At 43.8% G+C, this 20,914-nt stretch overlaps 1 protein-coding gene across 3 annotated transcripts in view; it reads left to right on the top strand.

Moving 5' to 3' along the window:
* The window catches only part of galnt13 (polypeptide N-acetylgalactosaminyltransferase 13), a 685,563-nt gene that overhangs the window by 564,843 nt on the left and 99,806 nt on the right, over positions 1–20,914 (top strand). For all 3 annotated transcript variants that reach the window (XM_085986310.1, XM_085986311.1, XM_085986312.1), the window contains exon 9: positions 11,714–11,853. In XM_085986310.1, coding sequence (XP_085842436.1) covers positions 11,714–11,853 — 140 coding nt within the window. The remainder of the gene's footprint in view (positions 1–11,713; positions 11,854–20,914) is intronic.

Here is a 20,914-nt window from a genome sequence, read left to right on the forward strand (position 1 = left end):
TGATTTTAGACAATCAAGAAGTCCACAATCTCTTCACATTTGGCGTTCGAAGTAAAGATGGAGAGTGCAGTGGGAAAGATCAGAGGAGATGGTTAGTTGTGAAGGGAAGTTTGGATTTGTTCCAACTGCCCAGAGTAATCTCAGAGTCATATAAGAATTTGGCTGTGAAAAGCGAGCAACACTCGAAGTTAATGTGGACAAGCCACTTTTGATGATGGATAGCCAGGTCAGTTGTACACAAGTTTATGGCCTGTGGACTTGAGGCTATGGAAAATCTAATGGGAAGAAGGGTGAGAAATTTTGCTGGGGATTAATGGAGGCATCATTGTCATCACCAACTAGAGTTACATAGGATTAAATAGAATATATAGCACAGAAACAGGCCATTCGGCCCAGCTAGTCCATGTCAGTGTTTATGCTCCACTTGAGCCTCCATCCCCCCCATCCTTCCTCATCTAACTTTATCTGCATAACTCTCTATTCCCTTCTCCCTCATATGCTTATCCAGCTTCCCCTTAAATGCATCTATACTATTCACCTCAACTACTCCCTGTGGTAGCGAGTTCCACATTCTCACTACTCTCTGGGTAAAGGAGTTCCTTCTGAATTCTCTTTGATTTCTTGGTGACTATCTTATACTGATAGCCTTTAGTTTTGCTCTTCACCACAAGTGGAAACACACTGTCTGTGTCTACTCTATCAAAACCTTTTATAATTTTAAAGACCTCTATTGGGTCACCACTCAGCCCTCTCTTTTCAAGAGAAAAGAGACCCAGCCTGTTCATCCTTTCCTGATAGGTATACCCTCGTAATTCTGGTGTCATCCTTGTAAATCTTCTGTGCACCCTCTCCAGTGCCTCTATACTCTTTTTATAATATGGTGACCAGAACTGCACACACTACTCCAAGTGTGGTCCAACCAAAGCTCAATACAGGAAACGTTGGTTTATCCGGAGGTTATATGTCCGGAATACTCGATCTAACGGCAAAAATCAGGAGCCATTTTCTATAAGTTTTTTTAGTTCTCGTTGCTTTTTTTCCCCCAGTCAGGCACTGCAAGGTCTGTAGCTATAGCAACAGCTTCAGCTAGAGACTGCAGCTGCAGCCAACTGTTTTGAAGCTGTTGCTAAGCAACAGGGTTTGTTGATTCACACGGAGCTTTTCAGTTCTGTATGTTTCAACATTAACGCTGGTATGTCCGGCACTTTTGATGGTACGACACCAGCTCGGTCCCGTCAGTGCCGGATATCAGAAAGTTTCCTGTATAAGTTGAGCATAACTTTTCTACTTTTCAATTCTATCCCTCTAAAAATAAACCCTAGTGCTTGGTTTACTTTTGTTATGGCCTTCTTGACCTGTGTCACAACTTGTAGTGATTTATGTATTTGTACTCCCAGATCCCTTTGCTCCTCTACCCCATTTGATTCTTATTTTCCAAGTAATACGTGACCTCCTTATTTTTCTTATCAAAGTGTATAACCTTGCGGTTCTGGTATCATTCTTGTAAATCTTTTTTGCAGGAGTTGGAGGAAGTTTGAATGCAAGAGGGAGTTGGGGTATAGTTGAGCGTGGTGTAGAGGGCAAAGATGTTGGTATGGATGGGGAGAGTGCAAGGAGGAGAATTTGGTGAGGAAAGGACCTGTAGTGCAGCAGAACACTGGCTACAGAGGAATCATTATTTCCCAGGAGCTTGGAGGTAACAAGGTCATGTGGAGATCAGAAAAACTGGGGTCTCTTATGATATTAATGAGTTCAGGGTCTGTGTGGAGATCAGAGGTTGGGACAGAGGTCGTTGGGCCAGGGGAACAGCAGAAGAGCCAGAGCAGCAGCAATGAAGGAGCATAAGCAACAGAAACAGCAGGTGTGCCTGTGCAGCAGAAGCAAGGAGCAGCATTACAAGCATTTGAAAGAGAGGATGCAACATCATAGGCCTGCAGTTTTCCAACCAGCAGCTCACTGTTGTTTTAGGTTTCAAAGTTCTATCTTCTTGCAATATATAGGATTTGAGCAGCATTCTTTAAAGTACGTATCCAAGTGCATACTGGCGGACTGTTGAGATCTAAATTTTTAACCTCCTTTGAGCGTTACTACAGTAATATATAAAGACAGTGCCAAATGGAAACCTAGTTCAGTTTGTTTCGTAGAGTGGAGATGAAACCCATTGCAATCTTAATTCTGAATGTTCTGCTTTCTTGTTTGTAATTAACGAATGAAATAATGATTCAGTTCTGATGTATTAAGCATTGGTTACTTTTCATGTTTCGTGACTAATGAAACTAATGCTTTCCCACTTAAAACATGAAAATACAGAAGTATAATGAATATGTATGAGTTTCAGTATGTTACTGTTATCCAGGATTCAGTTGAACTGCAAAGAAATGTACAACTTTAGTTAATTCAAATGAAATTAAACCATATTAGAATATCTTGGATAATATAGGCCTGGAAGCACAAATGTGGCAGAGTGGGAACGTTTGTTCACCCGTGCTGGTGGACACAGACTCCATTCCCAAGTTGCGGGGAAATGGTCATTATAATGGCCGAGAGGGCTGCCGGCACTTGCGAGATGCTTCAGCGGCACCTGCCTCGATCTGCCCTTGAAAGGTGAAGAGGCCCATTGCCGCTGCGCTTTATGTGATCCGAGGCATTTCCTGGCGAAAGGAAAATTCAGCAAATGAAAATCTTCAGCTCCAGCAGCAGCTAGAACTCCTCTAAAATAAGGTAATTGATCCTTTCTCTGAGATTGATTACCTTTGCCTGCTAAGGGTTTAAGGCTTCTCGCACACCTAAACAGAAGTCGTGCTGGCTCTTCGTTGGAGAGTACCATTGAGGCCTTATAAGGGCAGAGTTCCCAGAGTAGCCCAAGAAATCTCCCAGATATGGCCCTAGCATTGCTAACTCTAGTCGGGCATATTCTGGGAGGTTTCATCACATGATGTAAGGGCTGAGTTACTAGAAACTCATGGTATTTCCAGAGCAGCTCTTACAAAGTGAAATGACAGTGTAAGTGCACTATTTGTATTTCATTCCGATCTACTTTTTCCTGATGTTGCGGAATTGAAATACAGAAGATCTTGGTTTGTTGTAGTCTATAGGGCCAATTTTGCAATGGTGTACTCATTGAACATACTCGCACATTCTGCCAGTGCACCAACTGAACAGGGGATTTGTAAAGTCCAAAGACATGTATTGGTATTGGAGGCTACACCCATAGCATGTATGGGCCTCATTAAAGCCCCTAACTACAATCAATCCTATGTAAATTAGTCACATAATAAATTCCACCATTGTTATTCTTCTCCTTACTGTTTTAGTACTGTTCATCCATTTTAACTTGGTGAGGGAAATTTTAACCCCCAAAACGGGTGGGTTTGGGTCAGGTGGGATGTTAAAATGTAAAAATCTCAAACTCAAACCTGAACCCTACCTGCCTACTTCCGGTTTTAACGGAAGCGGGATGAGGGGTGGGCAATCAACCCACTCGCAGGAGGCGGTTTGGTCATTTAAATATTACAATGAGGCTGCGTGCCTCAAATTTAATGTCCCTTTTAAATTTAACCCTAGTCGGTTGGATTTCCTGGGCCTTAGGAAACACGGCAGCTAAAGGAAGACGAGGACTGCTGGATCCAGCAGGTAAGTGACTTTCTACTCACTTTCTAGACCCAGCTTACCTGCTTCCACGCACTGCCCCCCCCCATCCCCCCTCCCCTTCCTCAGCTCCTGCAGTTAAATTTGGCAGGACCTGACCTGACTGCAAGACATCCACCCCAGTCACTCCGAGCTAATGTCGGGGCCAGTATGTCTGAGTTTCCCACCTCTGGCCTTCATTAAGAACATAAGAAATAGGAGCAGGAGTAGGCCATTTGGCCCTTCGAGCCTGCTCTGCCATTCAGTAAGATCATGGCTGATCTTCTACCTTAACTCCACTTTCCTGTACTAAACCCATATCCCTTGATTCCCATAATATTCAAAAATCTATCGATCTCTGTCTTGAATATACTCAATGACTGAGCCTCCACAGCCCTCTGGGGTAGAGAATTCCAAAGTTTCACCACCCTCTGAGTGAAGAAATTTCTCCTCATCTCAGTCCTAAATGGCCAACCTCTTATTCTGAGACTGTGACCCCCTAGTTCTAGACCCCCCAGCCAGGGGAAACATCCTCCCTGCATCTACCCTGTCGAGCCCTGTAAGAATTTTGTATGTTTCAATGAGATCACCTCTCATTCTTCTAAACTCTAGAGAATATAGGCCTAGTCTACTCAATCTCTCCTCATAGGGCAATCCCCCCATCCCAGGAACCAGTCTGGTGAACCTTCGTTGCACTCCTTCTATGGCAAGTATATCTTCCTTAGGTAAGGAGAACAAAACTGTACACACTACTCCAGGTATGGTCTCAGCAGGGCTCTATATAATTGCAGTAAGATGTCTTTACTCTTATACGCAAATCCACTTGTAATAAAGGCCAAAATATCATTTGGTTTCCTAATTGCTTGATGTACCTGCATGTTAACTTTCATTGATTCGTGTAGAAGGACACCCAGGTCCCTCTGAACACCCATGTCCCTCTGAACACCAACATTTCCCAATCTCTCACCATTTAAAAAATACTCTGCTTTTCTATTTTTCCTACCCAAATGGATAACTTCACATTTCTCCACATTATATTCCATTTGCCATGTTCTTGCCCACTCACTTAGCATGTCTATATCCCCTTGAAGCCTCCTTGCATCCTCCTTACAATTACATTCCCACCCAGCTTTGTATCATCAGCAAACTTGGATATATTGGGCTAGATTTTCAGGGAACCATCAGGCGGGGTTTCAGGCATGTGGGGGGGGGGGGGAATCCCGACCTTGGGGGTCCCGCCACCATCCCGCCCAAAACCCCGCCCCACGTAAGTTTCAGGGGCGGCGGGTACCCGCCCCGCACTGGGACCCGCCGAAACCAGGCGGGAAGGGATTAGTGCCAATTAACTGCCTGTTAACAGGTAGTTAACAGGCAGTTTTTAGCCTAATCCCCATTTTGAGGGGTTTCGTGTGGGTTTCCTGATGGCTCCAAACCACGCCAGGTTGGAGCGGTGGGCCGTCGGGTTGAATGAGTTGGAGAGGTCGCGATGTCGGCGCTCAGGTGAGTGATGGGTGCATGAGTGTAAAGCTAAGTGTGTCTAAAGTGTGTAAAGAACTTTTACTTACCTTTACTTACCTTAACAGCCTTTCTTCCTGTAGGCGTCGGGAGCGCATCAGTCAGCCGGAACTTAAAGCTGAATGGCTGCGATCTGTCAAAAGTGACAGCCTGCAGCTTTGAGTGCTGCTGAGATTTCTAACTGAGTCTGCGTAGAAGGACTCAGCTTAGAAATCAGAGTGTCAGTATTTCACAGCTTCAAACAGCTGTGAGACACTGATATTTCATCTGTCAGAAATCTTGACAGATGAAATTTCAGTCTGTGACGTCAGCTGTTGCCAGGTGGCCCTTAATTGGCCTGCTGAGCCCGCTGGGCGGGCTTGACAAGGTCAATCAAGGGAAAATCGCGTGGATTGGCTGGATGTAGAGGTAGGCGGGTCAGAAACCCGAAAGGGGAAGTCCCGCCTTCTTCCCGACAGGTTCGACAAAATCGACCCCATTACATTTGGTCCCCTCATTTAAATCATTGCTGTAGATTGTGAATAGCTGACGCTCAAGCACTGATCCTTGCGGTACCCCACTAGCTATAGCCTGCCAACCCGAAAATGACCCGTTTTTTCCTACTCTCTGTTTTCTGTCCATTAACCAATCCTCAATCCATGCTAGTATATTACCCCAATCCCATGAGCCCTAATTTTGTTTAATAACCTCTTGTGTGGCACCTTATCGAATGCCTTCTGAAAATCCAAATACACCACATCTACTGGTTCCCTTTTATCTATTCTACCAGTTACAATCTCAAAATACTGTCACAGATTTGTCAAACACGATTTTGCTTTCATAAATCCGTGTTGACTCTTGCCAATCTTCTTATTTTCTAAGTGCCCTGTTACCACGTCCTTAGGAGTGGGCCTTTGGCGTAGCGGTAGCATCCCCGCCGCTGGGCCAGAAGGCGTAGGGTTTCGAACCCCGCTCCAGACAGTCCCGGCAAGTGGAATCGGAGCTCCGGCTTTAAATTCTGGGTTGACATCCAGCGGGATACTTGCGTCCGTGGGTGTGGGTGGCCCCCCCCTCGTATGGGTTGTGGGAGCCCATAAAACCCTCCCACCATAGGACTAACTACCCTAATGGCTGGTACGAAGATGGTTACGGTCACGGAAGGAGCGTTAATTGCGGCCAGAAATCCTTCCACCATTTCATACAGTTCCCTAAAGGGAACAGTATGAAGACACGTACGACGACGACCACATCCTTAATAATAGATTCTAGCATTTTTCCTACTACTGATGTCAGGCTAACTGGTCTGTAGTTCCCCATTTTCTCTATCCCTCCTTTCTTAAATAGTGGGGTTACATTTACTACCTTCCAATCCACTGGAACCGTTCCAGAATCTATGCAATTTTGGAAAATCACAATCGTTGCATCCACTATCTCTACAGCCTCCTCTTTCAAAACCCTAGGATGTAAGCCATCGGGTCCAGGGGGTTTATCGGCTTTCAGTCCCATTAATTTCTCCATTATTATTTTTTTTTTACTATTTCTCGCTAGAGCCTTGGTTCTCCACTATTTTCAGAAAGTTTTTTGCGTCTTCTTCCGTGAAGACAGACACAAAGTACTTGTTTAATTTCTTTGCCGTTTCCTTATTTCCCCATTCTAATTTCTCCTGTCTCAGCCTGTAAGGGACCCACATTTACTTTTGCTAATCTTTTCCTTTTTACATAGCTATAGAAGCTTTAACAGTCTGTTTTTATGTCTCTCGCTAGTTTACTCTCATATTCTATTTTCCCTTTCTTTATCAATTTCTTGGTCCTCCTTTGCTGAATTCTAAAATCCTCCCAATCCTCAGGCTTACTACTCTTTTTGACAACATTATAAGCCTCTTCCTTTGATCTAATACTATATTTAACTTCTCTTGTTCGCCATGATTGGACCACTTTTCCTGTGGGATTTTTGTGCCTTAAAGGAATGTATATTTGTTGTAAATTATGTATTAATTCTTTAAATGCTAGCCATTGCTTGTCTACCGTCATACATTTTAATGTAGTTTCTCAATTTACCATAGCCAACTCGCCCCTAATACCTACGTAGTTTGCTTTGTTTAAATTTAAGACCCTAGTTTCAGATTTAACAAAATCACTTTCAAAAAACTGAATATAAAATTCTATCATATTATGGTCACTCTTCCCCAAAGGCCCCTTTACTACAAGGTTATTAATTAACCCTTTCTCATTGCACAATACTAGATCTAAAATAGCCTGTTCCCTAGTTGGTTCCTCAACAGACTGATCTAGAAAACTATCTTGCATACATTCCATGAATTCGTCCTCCACACTATTACTGCAAATTTGGTTTGCCCAGTCTATATGTAGATTTTGTTGAGAATGCTTTGCGCATTCAGATATTGCCTTTAGCTTTGACTTAATTCTATTTGTCACTGATGACTTATTACCTTTGTTACTCTCTCTGTCCCTTCCTGACCCACACTGCTTATTTTTACCCAAAACTCTACTCTGTTCTAGAGCCGTGACATTTTTCTCGCTGCTTTTAAATTTACTCTTCCCTGAATCCTCCCAACCCCCTCCATTAGTTTAAAGCCCTGTCTACTGCCCTAGTTATTCGGTTCACCAGGACACTGGTCCCAGCCTGGTTTAAGTGGAGCCCGTCCCAAAGGAAAAGCTCCCTCTTTTCCCAATACTGGTGCCAGTGCCCCATGAACTAAAACCCCTTCCTCCCATACCACTCTTTGAGCCACGCATTTAAACCTCTAATCTGTTTGTCCCTGTGCCAGTTTGCGCGTGGCTCAGGAAACAATCCAGAGATTATTATCTTTGAGGTTCTGCTTTTTAATTTGGATTCTAGCTCCTCAAACTCGCTCAACAGAACTTAATTCCTAGTTCTATCTATGTCATTGGTTCCTACGTGGACCACGACAGCTGGATCCTCCCCTTCCCACTCCAAGTTCTTCTGCAGCCACGAGGAAATGTCTTTAGCCCAGGCACCAGGCAGGCAACACAACCTTCAGAACTCTCGGTCGCGGCTGCAGAGAACAGTATCTATCCCCCTGACTATACTGTCCCCTACCACAACTACATTCCCTTTCACTCCCCCCATTTGAATGGCCTCCTGCACCATGGTACAATGGTCAGCTTGCTCATCCATCCTGCAGGCTTTTCCCTCATCCACACAGGCAGCAGGAACCTCATACATGTTTGACAAGGGCTGAGGCTCCTCAAGCACTGCACCTTGGGTCCCCTTACCTGCCTGAGTTGCAGTCGCACCCTCCTGACCTTAACCACTAACCAGACCTGTACCACTACCTAACCTAAGGGGTGTGACTGCCTCCTGGATCAAAGTGTCCAGGTAACTCTCCCCATCCCTGATGCCCCACAATGTCTGCACCTCAGACTCCAGCTCAAAAACTCTGAGCTGAAGTTCCTCAAGATGCAGGCACTTACTGTAAATGGGGTTGTCTGGGATCACAATGCTCTCCACAAACTCCCACATGCTGCAGTTGCGGCACACCACCTGCACTACCATCCCTATATGACCTTGTTATATTTAATTAAATTTGTATTTAGGTAATTTAGTTTACAGTGTAGTTTCTTGACTACTTGATCTAGATTAAGTTAAGGGTACTGAAATTAAATATCTACCTATAACACAAAGCACTACAAGTAGTGTAGGCAAAAAGCTACAACTCCTTCCCCCTCTTCTCCAAATTCGCACTCTTTCCAAATTTCCAAATAAAACTTCCTGTTCAAATCACTCCGTTTAATCCTGCTCTGTGCAGACCACTCTGTGCTCTGCAGAAATGTTATATACTAGGAGCCTCACCCAATTTACAAGTATTGACTCAGTTCCCCTGCTCCTGATGATTCGCGCCTATTCAAGACAAGCACTTACAACTGACTGACATGACAGTTAACTGCCACTGGCATGCAGCGTCTGTTAACTACAGTTTTTAAAATTCTAGGTTGAAATCAAAATCTTAAACTAAATTTCACTTTTTATAGCTTCTACTTACCCAATACTTACCAGAAATTCCCACTCTTTCCAAATTTCCCAAATAAAACACCCTGTTCAAGTCCACTCTGTTTAATCGCGCTCTGTGCAGACCACCTAACATCATTGTTAATTATGTAAATGACAGGTTACTTACCTGGAAGTTGTAAAGGCTAATGTAATGTTGACCTTTAGCTCAAAGGGGTTGGAATACAAAAGTTGTACAGAACCTTGGTCAGACCCCATCTGAAATACAAAAGCAAAATACTGCAGATGCTGAAAATCTGAAATAAAAACAGAAAATTATGGAAATACTCAGCAGGTCAGGCAGCATCTGTGGAGAGAGCAACAGAATTAACGTTTCAGGTCGATGACCTTTCATCAGAACTGGAAAATACTCAGTGAAGTACTCTTCAATCTTCAAAGTACTGTTCAATCTACTCTGAAATACTGTGTTCAGTTTTGAGCATCGCATCTCAGGAAAGATGAATTGGCCTTGGAGGGAGTACAGCGCAGATTCACCAGAATGATACTGAGGATTAAAGAGTTCAATTATTAGGACAGATTGCAAAAAATGATTTTAGAAGGTTGAGGGATGATCTAACAGAGGTGTTAAAATGATAAAGGGATTCAATAAGAAAAAAGTCAGGGAAATTATTTCCTCTGGTGAGGGAATCCAGAACAAGGGCCATAATCTAAAAATTAAAGCCAGGGCATTTAGGAGTAAAATCAGGAAGCATTTTTTTTACGTAAAGGGTAGTGGAAATCTGGAACTCACTTCCCCCAAAAGGCTGTGGATGCTGCGTCAATTGAAATTTTCAAGATTGAAATTGACAGATTTTTATTAGGTAAGGATCTCAAGGGATATGGAGAAAAAGTGGGTAAATATAGTTGAGGTACAGATCAACCATGATCTAACAGAATGGTGGAACAGGCTCAAGGACCTAAATTGGCCTACTCGTGTTGGTATGCAATCTTTTAAAAAATTTCAATACTGCAATTTCTACAGTCAATTCACAGATTTCCTGCAACTACAGTATTTTGCATTTAGTTCACTGAGATTACTGTGGTGGACTAGAATGAGCCTATTATATTTGACACTTCTTTGCTGGTATATTGCATCATCTGTTCCCATGTTGTGATTTTTCACTTCACACCAAATTAGTGCTATAACACCTAGATGTGCAACTTCTGTTTTGCTGCCTTTTAGCTGTCTTCAGTGGTTTTGCAATATGACTCTTTTGCCTTCTACTGCCATTGCTGAATATTGTTCAATCTGCTCTGTTGTCCATTTCTTTCCATTTGAAATTATCTGTTAATTCGAATTGAATCATGCAAACAATGGGCCAACATTTGCGATCGCAGGCTTCCTGCGGACGGATGCCTCCGACCTGCAAAAAATCTACGAATGTACCTGGTGGCCCAGGAGATACGGAGGATTGCGATCCTCGGCCTCTCCTGGTCCTTGCGGGCAGAGGTCCCGGTATCCCAGGGACGCAGGCGGTTCATAGGCACCCCGGGATCATGTGGGCTGGCCCAACCAATATAAGAAGGGAATCCCTATTCATACATAAAAAATACACCAACACATGAAATATATATATTTTTAATTATATATTTAAAATGTCATTTAATTAAATATTTTAAACAAAAATTTTATTTTTAAAAAATTGTGTTTTTACAGGGTTAAAAATAACTTGCCTTATTGAAGAGTATTTTTAATTTATAAATGAGTGATAAAGTTTTATTTTTCTATTTTTTAAAACTCTTACACATGGTTTTACCAGGCGTAAGAATTTGACAGGCATTCAGCGGGCGGAAGTTGTGCAAATAGCGCAACTCTCCACTCGCAGAGACCCATTTCCTGGGGATGCGGAGGATCTGTCAAGATCGCAAGCGCCGGGTTTTAGCGCATGCGTTTCGCATGCCTAGACCAGGAACACGCATGGCCCCTATGGACGCATACACACCTCGTACGCACCCTTAGGGGTTGCAAAATACGGCCCAATATGTCCTGTTGAAAGTTTGCTGCGTAATTTGAACCTCTTAAATCGAATTATTGGTTGATTCAAATTATCACCCCCAAATGGGTTTGTTTTAATTCAGCTTATATTGCTGAGCTAACAAATTAAGTCTGGCTGGAAAAAGTAAATTTCACCAAAAAATTGGAACTGTGGGAACCAATTGTTCACAGCAAGCCTCCACAAGCAGCTAATCAGATGAATGATCAGTGAAACTGGATTTTTCTTTGGTGATGTTGGGTGAGGAAGGAATGTTGGCCAAGACACCCAGAGAACTCCCTGCTCTTCTTTGAATAATGCCAGGTGATTTTTTTTTATGTTCAGTACCAGCTCATTACAAATGGGGACATCTGCTTTTTATTTCTTTGTATCTTTGTATTTTGGGTTCTGTGGATCCACTAGTCTCAAACTAAAGTTTCCAACTCATTTTATTCCTCCCTAACTTGACTGGTTTTGTGTCTTCCTAATTACAGGTTATAGTCGTAGGACACAGATGTGCTTTCCATTGCAGTAACACTTTTTAAACCAACACCAGTACATTTATACAATCTGTGTCTTTGTACTTCCAGGTGTTGTTAAAGTGGATTATGGGGATGTGTCAGCCAGAAGAGGCCTGAGAGAAAGACTGAAGTGTAAATCTTTCTCATGGTACTTGGAAAATATTTATCCTGACTCCCAAATCCCAAGGCATTACTACTTACTTGGTGAGGTAGGAATCTTAAGCATTTTTCTTTCTCCTTGGTAATCAATATTAACTTGTTTCTGGTAATAAATAAGGATTTTTTTTTTAATTCTGTGAATTCAAGCAAAACACTAATAATGTTCTGACCTGACACGCTTGTCCCAGGACATGTTTTGTACTTGATTGGTGTTCTGGCTTGAAAAACATAGAATTACATAGAATTTACAGCATAGAAACAGACTATTCGGCCCAACTGGTGTTTATGCTCCACATGAGCCTCTTCCCACTCTATTTATTTCATCTCAGCTTATTAACATATCCCTCTATTCCTTTCTCCCTCGTATGCTTATCTGGCTTCCTCTTAAATGCATCTATGCTATTCGCCTCAACCACTCCATGTGGTAGCGAGTTCCACAAGTGGGCTGAATTTAGATATTTTTATTTGCATTTATATATTCTTGAAACGCAGTAGACATCAATACGTTAAAGAATCTCCATCATCTATAATGAAAAGAAAAATAGACACGGGCCCCTGAAAATCCACAGGATGCGATTCTGGTGGTTTGCAGGATGAGTGAGTGGGTACCAGCATTTCCTATGGTATTGTTCAATGGTAATATGTCAACAGTTGTCACCATTCCCTGTCATGCCTGTAGGTGGCCCTAAGTAGGATTCTCATTCCAAACTGAGCAATGAGCTGTCATGGCCCCTGTCACACCTACAGGTGGAACTCTACCACCAAATGGAGCTGTAGAGCCTCCGCAACACCCTACTACAGCTACACATCCCCTGTCACAGCCTCTCTGCCTGAGCACAGGTAAGTTTTAAAAAGTTCCATAATTTCTGTTTTAAAAAATGTTTTTAATGAAAAGATAGAAATTTCTCTTTCATACCTCGATCAATAGTCCGGATGTCCCACCATCTGTTCCTGTTGCTCTTAAATCCTAGATTAAAGATTGAACCAACAATCCTTGTGTTGGAGGTTAGAGTGCTGCCAACTGAGACAACCTAATGTATGATGATTTGGTTTTTGTTTTGTGATTGCAGTTTTGTTAGTGGGAATAGCAAAGTACTACTCGGTTACCGTGCACCTGTAATCCTTTCTACATTTCTCAAGTAGCTAAATTGCTAATTAACCACTACAAATGACAAATTTGGAAATCTAGCTGTGGCATACATTATATTTGTGAAAAATTGCTTGATGAAAATTGCAAAAATGCCAATTTCCCCATTAGCCCCTGCATGTAGTTCACATAGTGGGTACGGTAGCAGTGGTTATGTTACAGGACTAGTAATCCAGAGGCATGGGGCTGGATTTTGATTGAGGAGGCGTGTAGGAGGCGGTACTACAACTTTCGGGGTTGTAGTCCCGCCTCCATCGAGTTGTGGCCAACCCACGCAATTTTCACTTGATTGACCTTGTTGAGCCCACCCAGCGGGCTCAGCAGGCCAATTAAGGGCCATCCGGCAACAGGTGACATCACAGATTGACATTTCATCTGTCAAAAGCTTTTGACAGATGAAATATCAGCATTTGACAGCTCTTTGAAGCTGTCAAACACTGACAATCTGTACTCCAAGTTAATTCCTTCCTCTCAGGCTGATTTAGAGATCTCTCCAGAACAGAAAGCTGAATGCTGCAACTTTTGACAGCTCGCGGCCATTCTGCTTTCTGTGCCGGTGAGATGAGGGACTCCCGAGACCTGAAGGAAGGAAGGCTGTAAAGGTAAGTAAATGTAAGTAAAACTTCTTTAAACACTTTACACACACCAAACACACTTACCTCTGAACTCATGCACCCATCACTCACCTGAACACCGGACATCTCGAACCCTCCAAGCCCTTCAGCCCGATTGCCCGCCTCGCTAACGTGGCGTGGCTTGGCGCCGTCGGGAATCCCACACTTCAGCAATAAAAATAGGGATTAGGCCAAAAAGTGCCTGTTAACAGGTTAATTGGCACTAACCCCCTTCCCGCCTCGGGGAGGCGGCTCCCAGCACAGGTCGATATCTGCCTCCTTTGAAACTGGCATGGAGGTGGGTTGGGGACGGGATGGGTTCGTGCCCCCCAATTTCGAGATTTTAACCCCCCACACGCCTCCAATCCCGCCTCCACCGCCCAATGAAAATCCTGCCCTTGGACTAATGATCTGGAGACATGAGTTAAAATCCCACCACAGCAGCTGGAGAATTTAAATTCAATTAATTAAGTAAATCTGGAATAAAAAGTTAGTATCAGTAATGATGATCAAGAAACTACCAGACTGTCATAAAAACCCATCTACTGTAGTTCACTAATGTCCTTTGGTGAAGGAAATCTGGCATCCTTACCCAGTCTGGCCTATATGTGACTCCAGACCCACAGCAATGTGGTTGACTCTTAACAGCCCTCCGAAATGGCCTGGCAAGCCATTCAGTAGTATAAGGTGGCTCACCACCACCTTCTCGAGGGCAATTAGGGATGGGCAATAAATGCTGGCCTTGCCAGCAACGCCCACATCCTGTGAATGAATTTTTTAAAATGTAAATAGAGGAAACTTTGAGTTATCCGGAGGCGAACCATCCGGCAAGCTGGAGCCACCGGCAAAAATCAGGAGCCGTTTTTTATTCTTTTCGTTTGTTTTCTTTGCTTTTTTTTCCCAGTCAAGCACTGCAAGGTCTGTAGCTACAGCAACAGCTTTAGCTACAGACGCTTGCAGCTGCACCCGACTGTTTAGAAGCTGTTGCTAAGCAACAGTGTTTGTTGTCAGATACGGAGATAAGATAGCACAAAGTTTCCTGTACAATGGTTTGGTTAATTAAAATGTACAGCCCCCACCATCTATAATGGGCACGTTCGTGCGAACGTGATTTGCCCGCTGTGCACGATAAGGCCTGAAGAAAGATTATTTTCTCTCTCTCTCTCCCCCCCCCCCCGTAACGAGCCACTCGCAGCTTGCCGAACTCCAGCCTCTTCAATGAAAACTGAAAAGATGTCGGCGTAAGGCTTTTGTATCTGTGACGGTAAAATGCCCAGAGAATCATAGACTGTACTAGATGTTAGCTTTGCTACACATGTTCTTTTCACATCTGTTGTAGTTTCTGAGGTTGTGAAAGGGCTATATAAATGCAAGTCTTTCTTTTTTCTTGCAAAGTGGACATTTCCACATTTTTTATCCAGACATATCCAATTACCATTGCAGATGGGGGGGGTAGTGTGAGGTAGGTGAAATCCAGCAGCTCCAACCTGAAAGCTGAACTGGAATTTCAGTGTTAAAGGTGTGAAGGAAATTGCCAGGGAGGGAGATGTGGATGGGCCAGCAGTGGGCCTTTCATGCTCCTACTGGCCCCTCAAAAATCTGTTAAAAGACAGAAACTTAATGTATTTGGAGCGGCCTGCAATGGGGCCTTTAAGGACCATTGGGTAGGCCACTCAATGCCTAATAGCAGTGGCTGGAACATGCACAGTGCATACGACACCTATGGGCACCTCAAAATGGCATGAAGGTCCTCCAACCACGTAGGGTCCTGATTTGCATATTATAAATAGGCTGGGTACCTGGGCCACCCGTGTGAAGGCCCCAACTAAAATGCCACTGTGTGGATTGGGAGTGGGAATAGGCCATGAAGTTCAGCCCCCATCATTTCTTAAGTGCTACTCGCCCCATTCTCGTATGAAAATGGGACAAAAATCTCCCCTCGTGATGTGTGCGGCATGGGTAATATGGATACTTAGATCTGCAAAGTATCATTTTGTATTTAGCTCCATACATCTGTGCCAACTTTTTCTAAAGACTGTGTCAGTGTTCTTCCATTTAAAGCATAGCTGTTCTCAGTCAAAACCCTTCTACCCCTTTAAGGACAAGGATTTAAAGATCTCTTGCATGCTGGATATCCCTTCCTCCAGCCAATTGTGCTCCTGGCCCAGCATGTTTTCATACGCAGGAGCCTATTTGGATACCTCTCCCACTACATACCCATAGTAAGATCACTGTTGGAGCATTGTGTTGGTTTGGGCTACACATTATAGGAAGGATTTTTGAGGCAAAAGAAACAGTATGGGGGGAAAATTCTATAAGGCCCAAAAAAGGGTGCGGGGATCACGATGCATGATCGGCCTGCACCCGTTGAAAGGAGTGCAGGCAGCATGTAAATTTCGTGCTGCCTGCTAATTATAATGATAGCAGTGCAAAGCCCAGTGCTGAGCGCGCTGCTGACTGGCTGTGCGCTCAGCAGGGGGCCGAAGTTCGCGCAAGGCTAACTTTATTTAAAGCTCTTGCTAAGAGCCCTCCTCCTCCTCCTTCTGCAAGCAGCTTGTCCCCTTTGCTGCCTCTGCTCCATCTCCATGTCATGCTGCAGCCCAAGGGAGACTGTAACTAGAGCCCCCAGGACTGGGAGCAAGTGGTGTTCTCAATGGCCTTCCTTTAAGAGCCAACGCCTTGCAAACGTCCAGCAGCACTCCCTGCACGCTTTAACAACATTTTAAATGTCTTACACCAAGTCACTACTCAAATAAACTGTACAGGAACCAGTACAAAACTGAAAACAACTTACCTCAAATTTGCATGTGTCCCTTTAAATTGCACTGGTGTGGGGCCCGTCATGCAGCTGAATGCACGTTCTGCTGTGTGTGTTTAGGAGAGGGCATACAGTGGAACGGTGACGTCCAAAATGGCAGGTCGCGCATCAAATCAGCGTTACACACTGATTGACGTCACAACCTGCTTCATTTGAATTCTTCCGGTGCACGCAGGCAACGGCCACGCTATTGCCCTTTCCAAGATGACAACCAGTGCAGGCCGCGCCGGAAGTGTGGTGAGCGGCCTGCACTGGTGCTTTTAACCGGCCATAACAGACAGCGCTAAGCACAGGAATTTCGCGGCATTAATCTCACACTCACGAGGATGCTGCCTGGTATGAGGAAATACAAATATGAAGACAGACTTGAAAAATTTCAACTGTTTGCATTTGAATATATGAGATTAAGAGGTGATATTATAAAGGTGTTTAAAATTATGAAGGAACAGGCCAATGTTGTTAGAAAAAACTGTTTCCAATGATTGAGGGGTCTAGAAGAAGGGGACATAGATATAAGATTAAATGAAAGAGATTTAAGACAGAAAGCATAGAATCATACAACACAGCAGGAGTCCATTTTGCCCATCATGCCTGTGCTGGCTCTTTGGAAGAGCTATCAAATTAGTCATACTCCCCAACAACAATAGAAAATGCTGGAAACACTCAGCAGGTCAGGCAACATCGTGGAGAGAAAAAAGTTAATGTTTCAGGTCAATGACCCTTCGTCAGAACTGGAAAAAGTTGGAGAAGTAACAGATTTTTAAGCAAGTGTGGGGCAGGGAAAGAGAGGAGGGTGGGGAAAGAAAAATCTTTGATAGGATGGAAGGCAGGAGAGATTAAGAGACAACAGGGATGATGGTGCAAGGCAAAAGGAGATGGTAATGCGACAAGTTAAGAAACAAAAGATGAGTCTAGATGAGGTGTAAATGGCAATGGCAGAATCAACAACAGCTGCCATGTGAAAGAAGAAAGAAAACATAGGGGTCGAAGTTATAGTCTGAAATTGATGAACTCGATGTTGAGTCCAGAAGGCTGTAAAGTGCTTAATCAAAAGATGAGGTGCTGTTCCTCAAGCTTAGGTTGAGCTTCGTTGGAACAGTGTAAGAGGCTGAGGATGGAGAGATCCGAGTGGGAGTGGAGCGGAGAATTAAAGTGACAGGCAACCCGAAGCTCGGGGTCACGCTTACGGACTGAACGGAGGTGTTCCGCAAAGCGGTCAACCAATCTGTGTTTGGTTTCCCCAATGCAGAGGAGACTGCATCATCAGCAGCGGATACAGTAATAACAACAAGAACAACAGCTTGTATTTATATAGTGCCTTTAACATGGTAAAACGTCCCAAGGCGCTGCACAGGAGTATTATAAGACAAAAAAATTGACACCGATTGACAAGGATAAATTAGGGCAGGTGACCAAAAGCTTGGTCAAAGAGGTAGGTTTTAAGGAGCGTCTTAAAGAAGGAAAGAGAGGTTTAGGCAGGGAATTCCAGAGCTTAGGGCCTAGGCAACAGAAGGCACGGCCACCAAAGGTTGAGCGATTATAAGCAGGGATGCTCAAGAGGGCAGAATTAGAGAAGCGCAGATATCTCGGGGGGTTGTGGGGCTGAAGGAGATTACAAAGATAGGGAGGAGCGAGGCCATGGAGGGATTTGAAAACAAGGATGAGAATTTTGAAATCGAGACGCTGCTTAACCGGGAGCCAATGTATGTCAGTGAGCACAGGGGTGATGGGCAAACGGGACTTGGTGCAAGTTAGGACACAGGCAGCTGAGTTCTGGATGACCTCAAGTTTACGTAGGGTAGAATGTGGGAGGCCAGCCAGGAGTGCGTTGGAATAGTCAAATCTAAAGTTAACAAAGGCATGGATGAGGGTTTCAGCAGCGGATGAGCTGAGGCAAGGGCGGAGACGGGCGATGTTACAGAGGTGGAAATAGGTGGTCTTAGTTATGCTGCGGATATGTGGTCGGAAGCTCATTTCAGGGTCAAATATGACACCAAGGTTGCGAACAGTGTGGTTCAGCCTCAGACAGATGTTAGGGAGAGGGATGGAGTCAGTGGCTAGGGAACGGAGTTTATGGCGGGGACCAAAAACAATGGCTTCGGTCTTCCCAATATTTAATTGGAGAACATTTTTGCTCATCCAGAACTGCATGTCAGACAAGCAGTCGGACAATTTAGAGACCGTGAAGGGGTCGAGAGAAGAGGTAGTGAGGTAAAGCTTGGTGTCGTCAGCATACATGTGGAAACTGACACTGTGTTTTCGGATGATGTCGCCAAGGGGCAACATGTAGATGAGAAATAGGAGGGGACCAAGGATAGATCCTTGGGGGACACCAGAGGTAACAATGCGGGAGTGGGAAGAGAAGCAGTTGCAGGTGATTCTGTGGCTAAGATTAGATATATAAGTATACTAAATTGCAAGAAGTACAAGTGAATCGCTGTTTCACATGGAAGGAGTGTTTGGGGCCCTGGAAAGTGGGAAGGGAGGAGGTAAAATGACAGGTGTTGCATCTCCTGCGCTTGCATGGGAAGTTGCCACGGGAAGGGGTGTTGGGGATGAAAGAGGAGTGGAGCAGGGTGTCACGGAGGGAGCGGTCCCTTCGAAATGCTGAAAGGGGGGGGAGAGGGGAAGATGCGGTTGGTGGTGAGATCACGCTGCAGCTGGCGGAATGACAAGGATGATCCATTGAATGTGGAGGCTGGTGGGGTGAAAGGTGAGGACAAGGGAAACCCTATTGTGGTTCTGGGAGGGAGGGGAAGGGGTGAGAGCAGAAGTGCGGGACCCTGGTAGACCCATCGTTTCAGCCTGTTCTTGCCCCATGAGCATTTTACAGCCTTCTGGACTCAACATCGAGTTCAACAATTTCAGACCATAACCTCGGCCCCTATATTTTTTTCTCTCACATGGCAGCTGTTGATGATTCTGCCAGTGCCATTTATTCCTCATCTAGAGTCATCTTTTGTTTCTTAACTTGTCTATTACCATCTCCATTTGCCTTGCACCATCATCCCTTTTGTATTTTAATCTCTCCTGCCTTCCATCCGATCACAGATCTTCCCTTTTTCTTTCCCCATCCTCCCCCCTTTCCCTGCCCCACACTTGCTGAAAAATCTGTTACATCTCTAACTTTTTCCAGTTCTGACGAAGGGTCATCGACCTGAAACGTTGGCCCAGTAATTCCGTTCCAAACGCGTGAGTACGGTCGGGGTACTCACGCGTCTGGCCGGAGGAAATGCCGGTTTTCAGCATGCACAGCGCATGCGGGGAAAACCGGCATTTCCTGTCCTCTGAACGAAGGGGTTCAGAGGCACAGCGCGTGCGACTGCACAGGCAGCGCGTGCGCAGTGAACTTCGTCGATTTCATTCATGGATTCAGTGAGGTTAAATCCTTACAACTTACACATGAAAAAAGCATGTGTAAAGTTGCTCCAGAGGCTGCGGAGGAAGATATATTTTATCGTGGAGCTTCTGAAAGGCAATATTTTTGTTTGGGAAAGGGAGGAAAGTTATTTTAAGAAATGATGAGGTAAGTTTTAAAGTTTAATTTATTTTTTTTAAACGGGTTTTCAGTACTGTAGGTAGAAGGAGCAATTGTGGCTGTGTGAATTGAATTTGCTGTGTTTATTAAATGTGAAAATGACTGTTCTAAAATGAGTAATGTAACATTTCCAACATTTTTAAGAAAGAAACTTTTCATCAGTAATACATTCTTTTAAGTAATTATGTATGTATGTCCGTATATATTCCTTTGCGTATATGTATATATTTCTTTACTTATGTGTATGTATGTATATATTCCTTTACTTATGTGTATGAATGTATGTATTTAATTATGATTTTCCAATAAGTTACTTTCTCTGAAAGTCATAATTAAATACATACATTCATACACATAAGTAAAGGAATATATACATACATACATATACGCAAAGGAATGTATACAGACATACATACATAATTACTTAAAAGAATATATTACTGATGAAAAGTTTCTTTCTTAAAAATGTTGGAGTCATTTTCACATTTAATAAACACAGCAAATTCAATTCACATAGCCACAATTGCTCCTTCTACCTACAGTACTGAAAACCCGTTTTAAAAAACAAAAATAAACTTTAAAACTTACCTCAGCATTTCTTAAAATAACTTTCCTCCCTTTCCCAAACAAAAATATTGCCTTTCAGAAGCTCCACGATAAAATATATCTTCCTCCGCAGCCTCTGGAGCAACTGTACTCATGCTTTTTTCATGTGTAAGTTGTAAGGACTTAACCTCACTGAAAGCATGAATGAAACCGGCGAATTTTACTGCGCACGCGCTGCCTGTGCAGTCGCACGCGTTCTGCCTCTGAACCCCTTCGTTCAGAAGACAGGAAATACCGGTTTTCCCCGCATGCGCTGTGCATGCTGAAAACCGGCATTTCCTCCGGCCAGACGCGTGAGTACCCCGACCGTACTCACGTGTTTGGAACGGAATTACTGGGCCAACATTTTACATGTCAATAAAATGAAAAATTTAACAATTGCACGATT

This window comes from Somniosus microcephalus, chromosome 4 (assembly GCF_052327205.1).
Source record: "Somniosus microcephalus isolate GS21.2 chromosome 4, FLI_Smic_1.0, whole genome shotgun sequence".
Taxonomy (NCBI): Eukaryota; Metazoa; Chordata; class Chondrichthyes; order Squaliformes; family Somniosidae; genus Somniosus; species Somniosus microcephalus.